Source organism: Lagenorhynchus albirostris, chromosome 15, assembly GCF_949774975.1.
Source record: "Lagenorhynchus albirostris chromosome 15, mLagAlb1.1, whole genome shotgun sequence".
In the NCBI taxonomy this organism is placed as follows: Eukaryota; Metazoa; Chordata; class Mammalia; order Artiodactyla; family Delphinidae; genus Lagenorhynchus; species Lagenorhynchus albirostris.
The window spans coordinates 49939221-49957283 of record NC_083109.1 but is presented as its reverse complement, the minus strand read 5'-3'; the positions used below and the strand labels follow the sequence as shown (position 1 = coordinate 49957283).

The window sequence follows — 18063 nt, the reverse complement described above, 5'->3', positions numbered from 1 at the left end:
ACCTTTTCCTTTACCCTCTCACGTTCAGTAACTGACGTGTGTGGACTAAACTGACAACAGATTTAACAGAAGAAAAAAGTTCATTCATATGCACATGGGAGCCAAGAAAAGTAGCTGGCTCAGTAAATGGTTTCAATTAGATGCTTATATACCTAATTTAATAGGGGAAAGGGAGCCGGGAGAAAAGCCTTCCTACAGGAAAAACAAGTCTCTTTAGGAAAGACAAACGGGTTTTAAGAGAACAATTGAAACATAAAAAGGTATGTGATAATGTCTCCGAGAAGGAACTTGGGATAGGATTTATTCACAGTATCGCCCCTGGAAGCAGACAGGCCCGACAGAAATTTACAGCAGCCTTATTTCCCAGAAGTTGCTCTTATTCAGATGAGGGACGCTCCAGAAAGGCCTCTTTCTGCATCTATTGATTCTCGAATGCCTTCAGCTCAAAATAAACCTCACGCCAAGGTGCTATATTTTGGCTCGGCATATCCTGATCCCCTTCACGGCCCTTAACCACACGTTTGCCCTGTCACCCAGCACTGGCCAAGTCCCCGGGGTCTGCAGGACTCGCTGCTGCACAGGCTCCATCTGCTCTTTCCTCCAAGACCAGGCCCAGCAGATCTTTTAAGGGCCACTCAATCTCCCACATGATTAGAACACCCAGTGAAGAAGGAACCAACAAGGGAGTGTGGCCCCCACGGCAGCCTGGGAGCCCATTGTGGAGCAGAGGAGAGGAACCGTGTCAGGTCCTCACTCCAGGAAGCCGGTGACAGAGGTGAGGAAGCGGGTGGCCAGACATGCCAGAGCCTCCCCCAACCCAGGCCGAGCCGGTGGCCCACGGTCCATGATACCCTAAGTACTGGTCACAAGAACACCCTCTGACAGAGACCCTTCAGCTGGCTGCTTCCTGGAACCCTGGCTATACCGATGCTGCTGAGCAGCTTGGATAAGCATCCTGCTCACATGTGCTGCCTCCCCATCACCTCCAGCATCCCGTCGCTCCAGGGTTTACTCTTCCAGTGAAACCATGGTTGTGTTTAGAGCCTCTGATAAAGTTTTGTGACAATAACAAAAGACAAGATTTCTGTCCTGATACATCAGATATTCTTCCACTTGGAATAAGATGAATAAATTCCCCTCCCCTTCCAAAATAAATAAAGACACAAGCATTCTTAAATTCCTATACAAGACATGTGCTTGGAAATGCCTGAGACCTAAATATTTTGTCAATTCAGTACGTACTGGGGCACCAAAAAAGACCAAGCAGCGAGTCCTTTTATGATCCTCTAAATTATGTTTTGACTTTTGAGTTTATACACATCTTGTTTGTTTTTACACGGGACCCATTATATTCCTTCATATGTGTTTCTTTTCTAATATGAGAAAAACTAAGGAGATGAAATGGAATGTTATTACATTACAGTCCCACATGTTTCCACAGTCAAAGTCAGGTGGTTGGAAAGAATGGAGCTAGGACTGGGTCTATGGGATGGCGGTCTGGCATCCTCTAAATGAGTCCCGGCAGTTAGGAGTAGCTCCAGGACCTGGTTCAGTCAAGGCTGAAAAGTCCATCATCAACATCACCAACATCATCATCACCATCATCAAAATCATTGTCACCATAATCATCACCAATATCATCATCACCACTATCAGCACCACCATCATCACCATCACCATCATGATCATCATCACCATCACCACCATCATCATCATCACCACCATCATCATCATCACCACCATCATCACCAGCACCACCATCATCACCACCATCATCACCACCATCATCATCATCGTCATCACCACCATCATCAAAATCACCGTGGGGGCTTCCCTGGTGGCGCAGTGGTTGAGAGTCCGCCTGCCGATGCAGGGGACACGTGTTCGTGCCCCAGTCTGGGAAGATCCCACATGCCGCAGAGCGGCTGGGCCCGTGAGCCATGGCCGCTGAGCCTGCACGTCCGGAGCCTGTGCTCCACAACAGGAGAGGCCACAACAGTGAGAGGCCCGCGTACCACAAAAAAAAAAAAAAAAAAAATCACCTTGGGGTGACACTTACACAGCACTGACCATTAGCCCCTTCCATGATTTAATTTATCTAATCCTCACACCCTGTGGGGTTAACCCCAGTCCACAAGTGAGGAAACGAGGGCACAGAGAAGTTGAAGCCACACAGCCAGGAGGAGACAACACCATAATGTGAACCCCAGCAGTCTGGCTCCAAAATAAGGCCCATCCCTGAAACACCAGACCATTTGTGAGCCCAGCTCCCAGGGTACAGAAGGCTCCTGGGAGCATGATCAGCAGGGGCCATCCTGCTTTCCTTTCTCTTACCTCCCTCTGTTTCTTACACAGCGAGCTCTGAGCTCTCCAGCAGTGAAATGGGGTAGCCTGTGTCATGCACAACCAAAGCACCTCTGACCCTCACTAGGGAGGGAGAAATGAGGCGTGTGGATATTGAAATGGGAAGGTCTGGCTGTTCACCCATGGCTGAAGCAATCCAGATGAGCCCAACTCAACACCTGGTTTGCTTTTCTGAAGACAAACAACAAAAAGTTCAATTTCTGGGGGGCAGGGCTGGTTCTGTTTCTGCTTTAAATGCTAAGCAGATTCCTCGGCTGGGCAGCCACGGGGCGAAGAGATGCACACAGGTGGAGGGTCTGGGAGAAGCCATGAGCCAACAGAAAAGAAGGGTCCGGAGACCGTCTCTCAAAGGCAGCAAGAACCTCTGCGACCACATCCTGCTGCCCGGGGGGTGGGGGGGCTGCCTCGGCGGGTCCTGCAGATGGGAAGACTGCCCATCAGCTGTGCCTGAGAGACAACAAGAAACAGAGGCTCATTAAGAACATTTATGAAAAGCCAGGAGCCTCGATCCTCACTCAGCATCCTCACTCATTAAGGACATGTCAGTGGAGAGTGGAGCCAAACATTCTTTTTCTAGGAAGGAAACAGGCTTTTCCACAAACCAGTTGTCACCAGGACAATGAGGGGTAAGGCCCAGACTGCCATACGGTTCCAGGCTGCTCCCACCCCAAGTGCTGGGAAGGTGACAGGGACAGCCTGGAGTGGGGCCCCCACCTCCCAATCCAGCCCAGAGTATCCACCAGCCCCTACAGTCACCACCTCGTCAGTGCACACACCCATGCTCCCCAACACCCCTCCTGCCTGCTCCCTGTGGAGCCTGGCCCTCAGCAGGAGCTGGTCACCCATGACTAGCACCATCGGGGGCCTCAGAGCCTCATGGGGATCCTGAGGGGCAAAGCAGGTGAAAGCAGTGGCTCAAGGCCCTGAGGCCAGAGTGAGGCCTCCCAGAAAAGCCAAAGGGGGAGTCTGAGGAGACGACAGCCTGAACTCACAATCCCATTAGCTCACCTGAGAGCAAGCCCAGCGGGGAGACAGCAGGCTGGTTGCCCACTGGATCCAGGGAACATGGGCTGAGCTGGGAGGACATGTGCTCCCCGGACAGAGCTCAGCCACCAGGACCAAGGAGTCCCTCACCAAAGCAGAGCCTCGGCTCCCCCTGAGATGAGGCCTCAGACCGGAGGGGCTGCAGGGCTCCTCACCAGGTGCTCCCACCAGATGCTCCACCAGATGCTCAAGGGTATTGGGCCTCCATCTCCCTCAGTCCTGCTTTGCTGTTGCTGCTTCTATGACACCACATGCTCTCCTGGCCCCAGGCTGCCATCCCCTCAGGCTCTCGCCCCTTCCCTCTCTCTTTCTCCCTTTGAGGAGGACAGGAAGGACCCTGTTCAGTGCCTCTAGCCCCTCTCAATCTTAGGGGAGGGAAGCAGGACATACAGAAAGGTCGTGGTCCGAGCAGCAGTCACCATCTCTCTGCCTAACCATGAGAAAAACATCTGACAAACCCCAGTTGAGGGGCACCCTACGAAATCCCTGACCAGCACACCTCAGAATGGTCAAGGCCATCAAAACTAAGCCAGAGACCCTATCCCAGAGGAGCCCAGGAGATGTGAGGACCACACATCACGGGGGCCTGGCACAGGAAGAGGATGCTACTTAACACTGTGTTGGCGTTGGTTCATAACCGTGATGAGCGCACCTCACAAGCGCAGAGGTTAGTGACGGGGGGTGCGCAGGGCAGGGGACACACAGGGACTCTGTCTTTCCTGCTCAGTTTTTCTGTAAACCTAAATCTGCTCTAAGAAAGTTTTAATTAAGTCTATACTTAATTTTTTTAAGTAGCAAGATGTCCCCACAATCACAGCAGCCCAGTCTCTCCATAGACCCCAAAAGGTGAAAGGACCAAGACCCTCACAATCACCCAGTCTCTGACACAGACGGTGTCCTCTGGGAATCTCAAATATCTGGGCCTCAGCAAGACCAACAGGCAGAGTAACCTTGATTACAAATCATATTTCCACAAGCTCATTTCTCCTCATAAAATTATACTAAATATTTTATGACTGACCCCCCTTATCTTCAACAAAAGGAATCAAAAAGCAGCAAATTTGGGCTTCCCTGGTGGCGCAGTGGTTGAGAGTCCTCCTGCCGATGCAGGGGACACAGGTTCGTGCCCCGGTCCGGGAAGATCCCACATGCTGCGGAGCGGCCTAGGCCCGTGAGCCATGGCCGCTGAGCCTGCGCGTCCGGAGCCTGTGCTCCGCAACGGGAGAGGCCACAGCAGTGAGAGGCCTGCGTACCGCAAAAAAAAAAAAAAAAAAAAAAAAAGCAGCAAATCAATGGGGACAGAACACCAGAAAGGGCATGAGTCAACCATACGTGGTTCACGAGGTGGGTCCAGGGTCATAGGGCTGCGAAGAACTATATGTTCTCACCCCTGACCTCTTGAAAGGGTACAGTGGGATATTCCAGAGGCTATGTACCTGACAGGCAAAGTCGGAACCGACTCAGCAGAAGCAGAGCCAAGAATGCAGCTCCTTTAAGAGATCTGCACAAACATAAAACGATGGGAAAATAATGCTGTTTTTCTTTAAAACGTGATGTTTACATGTAGTGGATTTATTAAGGAGAGTTAAGGGGTCCTGAGACCGAATTTGAAAGCTAGGTCCAGCGTTTGCAACGTAGGGAGGTGATTGCATGCGCCTGTGGCTCCACCTAGTGCCAGGCAGGGGACACAGGTGGCCCAGCCAGCCGAGGATGGAGCCACCTGACACCACCATACAAAGTCGTGGAGATTCAAGAGGTATCTTTTTGGGATTCGGGTGAATGTAACATGAAACTCTGTCCTGGCAGGGCTGCTGGGACCCTCCTCCGAGATGCAGCTCCACAGACCTCGGCACAAGACCGGCTCAGAGCCTCCAGACACCGCGGGGAGCACTCTCACCCTGCCATTGACGCATTTGCCCGTTAGAGATGGGCCCCCCAGAAGGTGGGACTTGGCTACCTGCACAACCCAGGCCCTGCCCAGGACCAGGCCAGGGGGCTTAAGGAGGGAGGGACTGTGGAGGAACAAGGAGAGGCGGCCTCCAAGTTAGAACTCAGGGACTCACCAAGATAGGGTGGCAGTGGGGCCCCCTGTGGGTGTTGAGCAGCACCCCTAGCCTCCACCCCCCAGACGCCACAACTACTCCCAGTGGGAGCCGCCATCTACACCCTAGCAGACGGTGGTGGGGCAAGATTGGATGTGGATCCCAGGAGACCAGCTTCACAGGTGTGCAAAAGGTCACGGCTCCTTTGCTGTGCCTTGATTCACCAAATTTTGTCTCCAACACGTCCCTCTCCCTCCCTGCAAGCCTGCTCTACTTGCTGTCCAAGCCACAGGCCACCGGGACAGCGCCCCAAGTCCTTAACTGACTCATGCTGGAATACAAGCTTTGTCCACCGTCACCTATCTTCCCAGCCTGTAAGTTTTACACAAAACTGCCTGGTGTCCACTCCATGACACACCTCAAAAAGCACCTGGAACAATAATTAAGTGGCTAGCTCAGGTTTCCAGAACAGCCCTTTAGGAGGGAGGGAGGGTGTCCCTCGAAAGGGGCAACGTGGGGAGGGGAGACTTGAGAGGGAGGACCTGAGGAAGGGTCCTGAGAGGGGGGGACCTGCGAGGGGGGACATGGGTGGGGGGACCTGAGAGGGAGGACCTGAGAGGAGGGACCTGAGGCAGGGGACCTGAGAGGGGGGACATGGGTCAGGCAGAGGCACCCTGCCGGCTCTGTCGCCTGACTCTAACATCGCCCCTTTTTTCACGGAGTCCCGCGGCCGTTCACGCTCACCAATGCTGCCGTGAGGGTGTCCGGCCCCCTCAAAGGTCACCTACCATAACTTGACAGGAGCCTGGGAAGCCAGATCAAGGGAACACCTGAGAGTCACAGACTTGACAACACCGGCTCCCTCCACGCCACACTTCCGCCCTGAGGACGCCATCGCCCGGCTCCAAGATGGCTGCGCCACGCACGACGTCGTACCACAGAGGCCCCGCCCATCAGCCGGAGGGCGGGCCCTCTGAGCGCTCCGCCCCCTCCGCCCTTCGACCCGGAAGGGATCTCCCAAGCCGGCAGCGAGCTTCCAGTGCTACAGGCAGTTGAAAAAAGGGCAGCGGCGGGGATCGTGGACCTGCCCAGAGTTTGGCGGCCCGGAACCTCCTGCAGGGCCTTCCCTCGCGGAGCCGTACAGTACTTTCTTCATGATAAACACCCCACGTTAACACCAGTAAGACCGCCGGAAACCTTTGTTTGGCTCAAGCTTTCTAGATAAATGGGCCGTCAGCCTCCGTGCTAGGAGTCCTCGTCCAGTAAGGACTTTTGATAACGACATCTGTCGCGCGGGGTTTCCTGCCGAAATCCTGGCCTTGAGTGGAAGCCCACTGACCCTGTTCTACTGTCCCGGCGGCCGAGCGGCCAGGGCCCCGCGGTGCGTGGGCTCCTCCCGAAGCCGAGTCCCAAGAGCAGATTTGTCCTGGGTGAACCCGAGCAGCGAGCCTGGCACATCCTGGGGCCGTGAGAGTGGGGAGGGCCCGGCGGGTGTGCCCTCGGTGCCGCTCCCGCCCGTCTCCACCCCGCGAGCTCCGCTGCCCAGGGCGCGCTCCTTGCGTGGACTCCCGTTGGCTTCGTCCTCTCCCGTGTCACATGACAGACGCTCCGCCCCCCCTCCCCGGGAGATTTACTTCCGGGGGTGGGAGGGGTGTCTAGATTCCTGTAACTCTAGTGTCTGCCTCTGAGGCTTCAAGTTCTGCACCCCATCTGGCCAGAGCAGTCTGCACAGACTGCATCTCCAGGTGGCAGACACGACCCAGGGGAGGGAGCCCCACGCTGGACCTGGGAGGGGTGAACGTCCACAGTCCCCATGGAGACCTCACCCCCTGGCACAGGACAGGGGTCCTTTCTGGGAAGAGAGCTTTGTGATAGTTGAGGGTGCCCATTCACTCACTTGCACTGTGCAGTCACCAGAGCTTCTGCAGCTTCTGATGAAATGAGCAGATGGCCAGGGATTCCAGGTGTTTGAGGGAAGTCACTAAATGAATGACACAACACCCACAGAAGAGGGTGGGACCTGAGCAAGCCCCAGAGCCTCAGTTTCCTGCTCAGCACAGGGGCCAGTTCATCAGACTACCCTAGACGGCGAGTAATGCTGGACATTGTCCTTGCCTTGGGAGGCGGCCCCTGCCTGACAGAGGTGTCTCCTCCCTTTGCTTTTGTGGAAAACCTCTGGGGACTGAAATTGTTTCTAGGAGGCCTCTTTCATCCACCCCCAGGTGGTGGTCGTATTGCTTGGGACTAGAAGCACACGTGCTGAAGGTGCAAGTCCCACTGTGCTTGGCCACTGGCCCAAGGGCAGCGGGGGGGCGGGGGAGGGTGGCTGATAGGCTGGTCTGCACCTGTTTCCTCTGTGAGGCAGCAGAGGTGAACTGCTCCTGGAAGTGGCCCACTGCGCTGGGCCAGCCTTGCTCCACCTCATCAGGGGGTGCATGTGTGGGGTCAGCTGTGAGACAGAGTGCGGGGGGCCCTCCATACGCCCCCAGCCCCACTCGCGTAGCTGCACGCTGCCGCTGCCCCATGCTCAGGCAGAACTCTCTGCAGTGCTGCACAGACCTGGGGGGTGCAAGTCAAGAGGGAAGGCTGAGAGCCACGCCCAGGCCTTTGTAAGGACGCACTGGTGGCCCGATGTATGCGTCTGCCCCACTCACCCAGCTTCGTGGTGCATGGCCCTTTGGGGGTGCAGACCGGTAGACTCACCAGCAATGCACAGGACCACTGAGTGGCATCAGCCTCATCAGGAGGGGACCCCCATGGCCTGTGGGCACTGGAGTGTTCGGTGCCTCGGAGTCCCGAGATACAGACCATGCGCGTCTTCCTGTTCCACATGCTGGCAGGAGCCAGCATCACTGGAGGACTGGAGCGGGCGAGGAAGGAGATGGAGTCACCTGTGGACCGCAGAGCCGTTAGAATAAACCACTTAACCAGAGTCACTTTCCTGAGACTTTATGACTCAGAGCTTGTGCCAACTAGAGCCCATGGTTCCCTGGAATCATTTGTTGTATATTTTGCACACATGAGTCTAACAGCTTAAATTATTTTTGAAAATCGTTTTCAAAGATTATCCAAGAACTACCTAGTTTTTTGTGAGCTCTGTTTAACTGGGTGAAATAAAGCTTCTTTGGTATCTTCCAGTCCCTGTGTTCGCCTCTGCTGGTTTTGTTTCCAGGGACAGGAAACAAGTAGGCACATCCCCCGGGGCCACTGTTACTGTGCCTCAGGAGCGTGTCAGCCTGTTGTAACACCAAGGGTCCCACGCCCACCCTGGGACAGAGTGCTGTCAGGCTGGGCCCCCGCCAGGCCTGGGTCCTGCAGCATGGAACACTTGTCTTTTAGTTTCCTCACTGGAGGCCAGTTGTATGTAGGGTCTGACCTCCCCAAGGTCTGAAGCGAAGCTGCAGACACGGGGGAGGTGGTCTCACTCAGGCCTCATCATGCCTGCATGTGGGGCTGGATCTGCCCAGGCAGGGCACTCCATTGCTGGGGCACCATGTGGAAGAGAGCCCTGGTCTCAGGAGGACCCTGAGCAGGGAGCTGACAACAGCCTGGGTGGCACTGGGTCGCCAGCATGCCCAGAAGGGACCAGGTGAGAGGCCGGCCTCAGCTCTGGCCCCGCCCACCAAGGCCATGGGTTGGAGTGGCATTGGGACAGCACCAGGCTGCAGGTCCCATCTGGTGGGGGCGTTTCCTGCCCCTGCTCCCTGAGCCCTCCTTGGGGACCCTGCCCAGAATGGGTCAGAGCACCCCATACACACCACTGTCTGATTCTTCCTGAGCACTAAACCTAGCACAACCTAGACCCTGCCTCAGGGTCTCACTGCACCTCCCCCCATGCCCACCCTGTCCCCAGGAGCCCAGCCCACACCCCTGCCCCAGTCAGGAGCCCTGCAGGTGTGGGGCCTGGAGCAGCCGTTTCTAGGCCAATCAGGAGCCCTGTTGGTTCTCACCAGCAGCCCAGTTAGTGGAGATAATTTCAGAAAGGCTGCTGGTCTCCCGGGATCTGCTCTGGGCAACTGCAAGGTGGCGTCAGCTGGAGCACAAGCCGTCACTGCTTCTGGAGCGTCCTCCTCCCACCGCAAATCACTGGGCCTTTGCTCATTCCAGACCCACCCGGTACCCCTGGGGTTCACAAGTCCAGCCTCCCAGGAAAGTGAGAAATAGGAGTTGCTGGGTCCCCCAACTCTCACCAAGGACGGGAGCTTCACAGGCTCACATGAGCAGGCATGCGTCAGCTCGACCACCGCGTGGAGTTTTGGCCTCTGCCACATGAGGCCACCAGGGTCAGCACAGGGACCACTTCTGAACCCTGAGGGTCCACAGGGCAGCGGGTGTGACCAGCACTCATAGACAGGAAACAGTACCTCAGAGCAGGAGTGCAGACCCTGTGCCCCACACAGCTCCCTCCTGCAGGCCAAGCTCCCGCCATCCTGATGACTTGACGATGCCCAGGTATGTTCAAGTGTCATCACTAAGGCCTGTGTGCAGCTCTAAGGCTGATTTCAGCTGTGGTTACAGTGGAGCTCTCTGATCCACGGAGGAGAGATCAAACAGCGCCTGCAAGGCAGGCCCCGGAGCAGACCACAGGGGCCATGCCCTGCCGGGTCACACCAGGGTATCTTCCAGAGGACTCTCAGGACGCTGTTGTGCCAGAACCTGGTCCTGGGTTCCCTGTTCTGCCCACACCCTCAAGGGAAAGGCATGGGTGGTGGCAGGCCCTGGCTGGCCTGGGTCTCAGTCTAAATCTTGAGCCAGTTCTGGGGGCTGACTCGACACCCTGCCCCGAGCCCCCACCCCTTGTGAGCTGGGCCCACAGCCACAGGAGAGCCCCAGGTAGCCCAAGCAACACAGTGCACGCCCAGTCACAGGGCACCCAAGGGGCCAGGCAGGGGGGTGGAGTGAGGCCAGCATTGCCAGCCATCTGCCCTGAGGAGGATGCTGGCCCCCTTGGCTCTAAGCTCTCCAACCCCCATAAATCCATAATAAAAATAATCCCTACTTTTCCTAACATGGCCCAGTTCATGAAGTGCCTCCTGATCCGTCATCACACTGATGTGCCAGAGGGGCCGGGGAGGCGCAGCTGACCTTGTTTTATGCGGTCACAACAGGGAGGGCCCAGGAGCCCAAGGCAGGCAGGGAACACCCCCTACCCTGTCCTGCCTTCTGAGTGGGCGCAGAGTCAGCCAGGGGAGGCTGCAGGAGCACCTGCCGAGGGTCTGGCCCCGGCTGCCCTGAGGAGCTGTGGGGTCTGGCCTCTGAAGGGATTGGTTGGTGAGCTGGGCCCTGCCACCCACTATAGCTGCCCAGTCTGCCTGCCTCTGGCCTGGGAATGCAGGGCAGGGGCCAGAGCAGGAAGCAACTCCACCCAGGCCCAGGTGGCCTGGCCAGAACAGGCTCACACTGTGGTGGGTCAGCTCTGGGCCTATCAGTGGACACTGCTGAAGCCCCAGGGGGATGTAGCATCTTGACCCCATCCTTGCTATTCCCACCTGGCCTGGTGACTCCAGCCCATGAGAGGCAGCAGCGGCTGAGATACAACCTAACAGCTGATGGTCTTTGGTGCTGCACAACATGACAGCCCAGCCCATCCAGCCCAGTGGGAGGACACGTCACCCAGGGCCAGGGCTGACCCCACACTGCTCCCGGATGCATCTGCCACCCCCAGCTGGTGCCCCAGCAATGGAGTGCCCTGCCTGGGGCTGGCAGAGTGTGCCTGATGAAGCCAGATTCCCAGGGGCAACCCAGCCCTGAGGAAGGAGGGCAGAGAGTGGGGGCGGTGCTAGGGCCTGGCCCAGGTGGCAGGAGTGGGCGGGGCACCTGCCTGGGCTCTGCCCGCCTGTGTGCCCGGCTCACTCGTCCATCACTTCGCCCTCGCCATCACTTGGCCCTTGTCATCTTTGCCCTAGCGGTCACCGTCCAAGGTAGGTCTGGTGAACTGGCTCCTTGCGCTGAGCAGGAAACCGAGGCCTGGGGCTCTGGGGCTTGCCCAGGTCCCATTGGGCTGACCTGGACCACCCTAACCCCCGAGGCACCCTTGCCTGTCCGTCTGCGGGCGAGGGCAGCCGCCCTGCGTGTCGCAACGGGCCGGCCTGACCGGTGGAGAGGACCCCTCCGTCCGCGGGCTGGCTGCGTGGGGAGCCGCGTCAGTGCGCCGTGCGTGCCGCCCGCGCCGCCCGCAGTGCCCGCCGAGCCAGCGCCGTGCGCCGAAGCCGGGGGCGCGCAGGGCGGGCGGCGGCGGCTGCGGCTGCGGCGGCTGCGCGCAGGTAAGGCTGGCGGAGACGGGGGAGGGGGCTGCGGACCGGGCTGCCACCGCCCCCAGCCTGGGAAGCCCCCGCCCACGTGACTCTCTGAGAACCTGAGCCGCCGGGTGGGGTGCTGGAACTCGGGGTCTCTAGGAGGGAGCCCCTGCTCGCCCCCCTGGCTGCCCCTGAAAAGTCCCCCTACTCCCCCGGCTCTCACCCTCACTCCTGGCTGACCCTCCCAGGAGCTCCCTCCACGGCCTGAGGCAGGCGAGGTCACACTCCTGGCAGGACCTGCCCACACTTCCCAGGTCAAGGAAGTCGGTTCTCTGGCTCCCAGCCTCAGTGATGAGGGCAGGGGATGGAGGACAGCAAGGGGCTCCCTGGACCCCTTGAGTGGGCTGCAGCAAGGGAGACAGGAGCGACCTGCCCTCACTTGGCCGCAGCTGGCCGGGTTTCCTGAGAGGTCTGAACCTGTGGCTGTGACGGGCGGGCCCACCCTCAGAGACGGGGCCAGGGGCTTGTAGGCAGGTCAGAGAAGACACTGGGCAGTGGGAGGCTGCAGGGGTTCCAAGTCTTGGACCAGCTGCTCAGCCTGGGACCCCAAAATCCCCAGCACTTGCCCCCAGCCCCCTGGCCAGAGATGCAAATAGCAGCCTCACTCTCCTGGCCCCTGGATTAACCTGCCCTCGGGGTGGGCTTTGCCCATGCAAAGCAGGGGGAGGCACGTGTGGGTGTGGGTATGGGTGTGTGTGTCAGGGTCCCACCCCTGACACGATAGGTTTCTGCTACCGGGAGTGGAAAGTGGGTCTTGCAGGTGGAGGGTCAGGGGACCTGTCCTGTTCTGCTATCCCCCAGCACTGGGACATTACCCCACCTTCTCCAACCCACAGGCCCAGCCTTGGTGAGGCTTTGCTGGTGGGTAGGGGTGGAAAGTTTTCTCTGCAGTTAATTAGCCCCATGGGAGGTGGGGGGCAGGCACACAGGGCCTCATTAGTGGGGCCTCAGCTCCAGCCCTGTACCCTGGTGAGTGGCATGGGCTGTGGGGGCCTCCCTAGGCAGTGAGCTGGTGTCAGTGTGATAGGGTGGGGGCTCCCTCCCTCCTTTTGTTGGGGGGGTGGGAGGGGGCTCACCAGTGGGGATGGAGCATCTGGAGGGTGATCGTAGGCTGGCAGCCCCCTGGCTCTGTTGATTCCTCCCATACCTTCTAGCCCCAGGCTGGCCACTTCCGAAGCCCCGGATGCCATGGAGGAGTGGGACGTGCCCCAGATGAAGAAAGAGGTGGAGAGCCTCAAGTACCAGCTGGCCTTCAAGAGGGAGATGTCATCCAAGACTATCCCTGAGTGAGTCCCCAGGACCCCATGGAGCCCCAGCCACACCCCACCCAAGGCCAGCCATGATCTGCATCTCGTTTCCCTGCTCTGTGCTCATTTGTATGAGCCAAAACCACACCCCCACACACTGCCATCAGGCAGCACTTGAGGGAGGGCAGGTGCCCTCGTGCTCACCCTCCCCTCCCCACCCACAGGCTCCTCAAGTGGATTGAGGACGGGATCCCCAAGGACCCCTTCCTGAACCCCGACCTGATGAAGAACAACCCGTGGGTGGAGAAGGGCAAGTGTGCCATCCTGTGAGGCCCCCACACCCCAGACTCACGCCTCCCTGTGAAGAGAACGACTCTGTAAAAGTGTGACTTTTATAAAGAGTTTTCAAGCATGTACATGCTTTTGTACATTTTCTAGGAGAGAGAAAGCAACACCCAGGCACCCAGTGTGTATCTGGGGACATCTGGTGTGGCTCCAGGGTGGCCGGTGTGGATCCAGGGTGTCTGGCACAACCCCAGAGTGTCCAGCGTAGATCCTGGGGACGTCAAGTGTGGGTCAGAGTATCTAGCACAGCGAAGGTGGCAGCATGGATCCTGGGGGCTTGGTGTGGCCCAGGCTACAGCAGGTCCCTGATGTACAGGCTGCGCCGCACGGCGTTGGAGACGCCCTCCTTGAAGCGGAACCAGACGTCGCTCCTGCCCACCGCGGTGCCCATGCGCCGCTCGGCCGTGTCAGTCTCAGGGGCTGCGTGCTCTGCAGGGGCCACACAGTCGTTCCTCCACCCGACCCTGACCCCAGTCCCTCAACCACCCCCACCTCCCCACACACCTGTGCTCGGGGCTGCCGCTCTCTTGACAACCACACGACCGAAGAAGTCCCTCTCGGGCTAAAGGAGATAGGCCGGTCAGGTTCACGGGGGCTGACCCACAGCGGACAGTCCCCTACCTGGTGGGAGGGCCCAGAGGCCATCTCCCAGGGAGGAGGGATCTCGTGGCACCTCTGGGCAATGGCCCCCTACCCTCACCCCAGCGCGGACCCTCTCTGCAAGTGTTCCCTCCACCCTTCACCACCCTCACAGTCGCCTGCTCCCTGCCAAGGTCAGGTCCAGGGTGGGAGGTGCCAGCATCCTGCCCAGATGAGAAACTGAAGCCAGGTGGAACCATCATGCTGAACAGCAGGGAGCTGGACCTCCAGGACTTAGAACCATAGGACTCCAAGGTCGCCCACCCAGGCCCACGTGGCCCCACCCTCTGGCCACCTAGCCCCGCCCCCCCATTAGGGTTAGGGTTACCACACCTGCTCCTCCAGGGCAGCTCTCTTCAGGATGCACTCCAGCCGCTGCTCGTGGCTGCATGGGGCAGATGGCTGCGCCCCTTTCTCCCCAGTGCCCCCCAGGGGACCCCCGTCCACCTACAGGAAGTCACGTACAGTGAGCGCTGACTGGGCAGGATCATACCAGGGACGGTGTCCACTCTGAGGGCCCTGCTCTGCTCAGAGCCTGGGGTGGGCTCACCTGGGGGCCGACCCTAGCCCGGGCCAAGGCCTCCACCCGCCGCATCTTCTCCACTTCAATCTCACGGGCAATGAGCTGCTTGGCCTGGTAGGTGAGGGGCTTGCGGGTGGGCAGCTCGGGAAAGCGGCAGACATCCTCCACGTTCCTGCTCTCGGGGTGAGCAGGGCAGGGCAGGACACCAGGGCACTCAGTCAGCAGAGACGGGGCAGGAGCTACTCACTAGCACCGACCCCAACTGCCGGAATGCAACAATGCAGGACCGGGTCCAGTCCTGTCCCTGCCGCATCCAGCTCTGTGGCAGCAGGGGTGTTATCCACTCTAAGCCTCTGTTTCCCCAGCTGTATGTGGGCTTGAAGAGGGCTGCAAGGGAGGAACTGACACAACGTGGCATGGCCTGGATTCAGGCCTGGGGCTGGGTGTTTGGGAACCAGCATCATTACTGCCTCAAGGATCTGCATCTGGACACCACTGCTGCCGGTCCTCCATCCCCACGACCCTCTCAGAACAGAGAAACAGGGCCCTGGGGAGCTCAAGGGCCCTCTGGGGGTAGCTCCTGGGGGCACTGAGAGGCTCTGCAGTTAACCTCAGGTCCCAGGGCTATGCCCACCCCCCAGTCACATCTGGGCAAGGAATGAGCTAGGACTGACTCTCCCACCCTCCAATGGGGAAACAGACTCACACCTCCAAAGCCATGCATTTAGACTCACGCCGAGCAATCACCATGGCACTTGGAGCCCAGCCCCCCAGCCTCCTGCCCCCAGGCACCCCCACCCCAGGTGCTGCACAGACTCACGGCTCCAGCCTGTAGACATACTGCCCATCAGGCGTGCGCTCCTGGCAGTAGGTGAGGCTATAGGCGAGCATGGTGCCCACGAGGCTGGCCAGCTGCTGTTTCTCTCGGGCGCTGTACAGCTGTGTGCTCACCTGTGGGATGGTGGGCAGCAGGCAGGGGTGCTAAGCGTGGCCAGGGGCCTGCCCCCACCAGGAGCCACAGCCCTTCCAGGCAAGGCACTCACAGGGCGCAGCTTGGGTGCGAGGATGTCCAGGAGCAGGCAGAGGGTGTCCAGGATGAGCGCCTGCGGTGCAGCCCGGCTGCGGGTGGCTGGCGTGATGCCCGACACCAGCGTCTGCATCAGGTTGTGTGTCCGGCTCATCCGATTCTGGGCCTGGGGTGGAGGGCGGACGAGGACCAAGTCACCCAGGGCCCCGGTGTTAGACCCTGGGTATGGGCAGGGCATGGGGCGCACCTCCTGCTGGCTGGTGGGAAAGGTGATCCTCGGCACATGGCTGGAGGCAAAGAGCAGGTGGAACGCCGGGGGCAGGAAGGGCAGGTAGCGCAGCAGCTGGAAGCTCTGGCCATGGTGGGCGGCCCGGCTCAGCAGGTCGTCGAAGGCCAGCCAGTCAAGTGCTATGCACACGGCTGCCAAGCTGGAATCCCGCAGCCTCAGCCGCAAGAAGTTGTCGAAAAGGCCCTGCGGGCAGGTGGACGGGCCAGTTCCCTGAGCCCCTCCAGCCTCACGCCCCCCCAGCCCACAGCACAAGCACCACACAGTGGGACCCTTCCCCTCCCACCTGCCTGCAAGGCCCAGGGTCTCAGGCACAGCTGCAGACACCAGCAAGTAGCCACAGGGCCCTGGGAATGGGGGTGGCCAGGAAGGCCCACCCTGCCACCCCAACTCTGGTTTGACCAAGACCCTGAGACATGTGAGAAAGAAGCCCCCAACCCCTCCCTAAAGGAAGTTCTGTTCACCAGAATCAAGGACACAGAGCCCCCACTCTTGTTCCATGTGGGAATCCCTCCCCTCCAGCCACCACACTGCCCTCCACACAGTGGATTTCCAGATTTGCAAGGATCCCCAGCTGCTAATCCAAAGCTGCTTAGCCAGGGAGGCAACTTACACCAGGCTTCCCAGGGGATGGGGGGCATCCACCACCTGCTCTCCACCCCACGTGCACCCACGTCCCTGTTCCCACAGCTCACATCCAGAATCCAGCCCCTTCCAGCTACTGCCGGGGCCCTTCAGATAGTTTCCCAAGAGCAGCCAGAGTGACCCCATCATACGACCCCACGCTGGCCATCCCCCTCCTGCCAGGGTCAGTCCTTCCTCCCAGCCTGTCCCTGCTCCCACCCCTTCTCAGAAGCCTCCCGATGCCCCGTGTCCACTCCCCGCCCTCCCACCCGCCTGTTTCTCCTCGGGCTCAGCACCATCTGAAGCGTGTCCCACTCACTGTCTGGGGATGAGAAACACTGCCAGATGCTGGCCTCTTGCCCCTCAGCCCCCCGCAAAGGTTTGAGGTAGAGCATGGTTACCTGGACCACCTTTTCGTGCTCACCCGCAGAAGCGGCCACATGCAAGATGTGGTAGAACCGCTGAGAGGCCGCGGTCAGGGGCACCTTGGTAGCGAGGGGCCCTGAACCCACGTGCCCATCACCGAGCAGGAGTGTGTGGGAGGGCAGGGTCGGGTCCTGACCCATGCGGTGCCTGCAGAGAGGGCCCTGAGGCTGGAGTGGAGCCCCAGCCCCATCACCCTGGACCCAGCCCTGCCCACCCTTTCCCTCCCGGCGGCACCAGCTTGTATACGTTTACGATACCCTGAGGTCCCCGAGAAGGGACAGTGAGGGAGGCCGAGGCAGAGCCAAGCAGCCCCCAGGGCCGTGCAGCCTCACACCCCGTCAGCAAAGGCAGAGCTGGCTGGCATCCCAGACTGGGGCTGGCCTACCTACCTCCGGGCCTGGGGCAGCTGGAAGACCTCCTGCCACACGGAGAAGAGGCCCTTGCGCTGGTCCTTGAGGCCAATGCGTGTGGTCTGCACAGCCTGAACACTCAGCTCCCGCTGGCCCCGCCCATGCAGGAACTGGACATGGGGTGGGGGGTGGGGCGGTGAGAGTGGCTGACCCCCCACCCGTGTAGAAACTAGACACGGCAGTGGTGTGGGGATGGGGGAGTGCCGGCTGCTGGCTGCCCCTGCCCCACCCCCGCCACGGCCACCTGCCCACCTGTAGGGCATTGATGCAGGCGCGGATGTCGTTGTCTGTCTTCTCGCAGAGGGCCGCCAGTGCGCCAGGGTCAGGCCGCATGCCCCGCCGCAGGGAGATCTGCAGGGAAGTGAGAGGGTGAGTGTCCCCCCGACCCCCACCCTAAAGCCACCTCCTCCCTAGAAACAGGGGTCAGCTCCTATCCTATGGGGAGCAAAGGCCGAAAATCCCTGAGGAAGGACCTAGGTCGCTGCTTGGAACCACCCACCACCAGAGACCAAACTGTCCCAGCACCTCCACCCCATATCCTGGGACCAGCTGGGAGGCTGGGGGCCTGACGGCAGAGGGAGGGCAGCCCTCACGGACCTCCTGGAGCCGCTGTGTGAGCCTGGAGGGCAGCGTGGGCGGGAAGTGGAGCAGGAGTGCCTGCTGCTTCAGCTGCCGAAGGGAGGGCACGAACCTGTGGGATGAGCGGTTTGCACAGCGAGCCCACCTGGCCAGGGCCGCCAGGGTGCGTGCCACAGCCCAGCAGGCGTGGGGCACGCCCACCCAGCGGAGA

General features: G+C 59.6%; 2 protein-coding genes and 1 long non-coding RNA gene across 10 annotated transcripts in view; 1 reads left to right on the top strand and 2 right to left on the bottom strand.

Annotated features, from left to right (window-relative positions):
• Nucleotides 1-2066: 2066 nt before the first annotated feature.
• On the bottom strand, nt 2067-6875 carry LOC132504912 (uncharacterized). The gene is made up of 3 exons (XR_009535162.1): nt 6239-6875; nt 4845-4909; nt 2067-2811 (listed from the first exon to the last, which is right to left on the bottom strand). It is a non-coding gene; the product is annotated as an uncharacterized LOC132504912 (long non-coding RNA).
• A 6059-nt stretch (nt 6876-12934) lies between these two features.
• Nucleotides 12935-13401, top strand: GNG13 (G protein subunit gamma 13). The gene is made up of 2 exons (XM_060125066.1): nt 12935-13032; nt 13218-13401. Exons 1-2 carry the CDS (start codon nt 12935-12937, stop codon nt 13321-13323), a joined length of 204 nt encoding a protein of 67 aa, XP_059981049.1. The 3' UTR covers nt 13324-13401.
• Nucleotides 13402-13532: 131 nt separating this feature from the next.
• CHTF18 (chromosome transmission fidelity factor 18) overlaps nt 13533-18063 on the bottom strand; it is a 37077-nt gene continuing 32546 nt past the window's right edge. For 6 of the 8 annotated variants that reach the window (XM_060125057.1, XM_060125054.1, XM_060125055.1 and 3 more), the window contains 10 exons: nt 17871-17964; nt 17526-17624; nt 17253-17383; nt 16839-17010; nt 15544-15999; nt 15321-15451; nt 14528-14672; nt 14311-14424; nt 13843-13900; nt 13533-13767 (listed from right to left, as the gene is read on the bottom strand). In XM_060125057.1, the coding sequence (XP_059981040.1) occupies nt 13631-13767; nt 13843-13900; nt 14311-14424; nt 14528-14672; nt 15321-15451; nt 15544-15999; nt 16839-17010; nt 17253-17383; nt 17526-17624; nt 17871-17964 (1537 nt within the window). In that variant the 3' untranslated portion in view covers nt 13533-13630. The remainder of the gene's footprint in view (nt 13768-13842; nt 13901-14310; nt 14425-14527; nt 14673-15320; nt 15452-15543; nt 16000-16838; nt 17011-17252; nt 17384-17525; nt 17625-17870; nt 17965-18063) is intronic. The other 2 variants (XM_060125056.1, XM_060125058.1) reach the window with 2 other exon arrangements.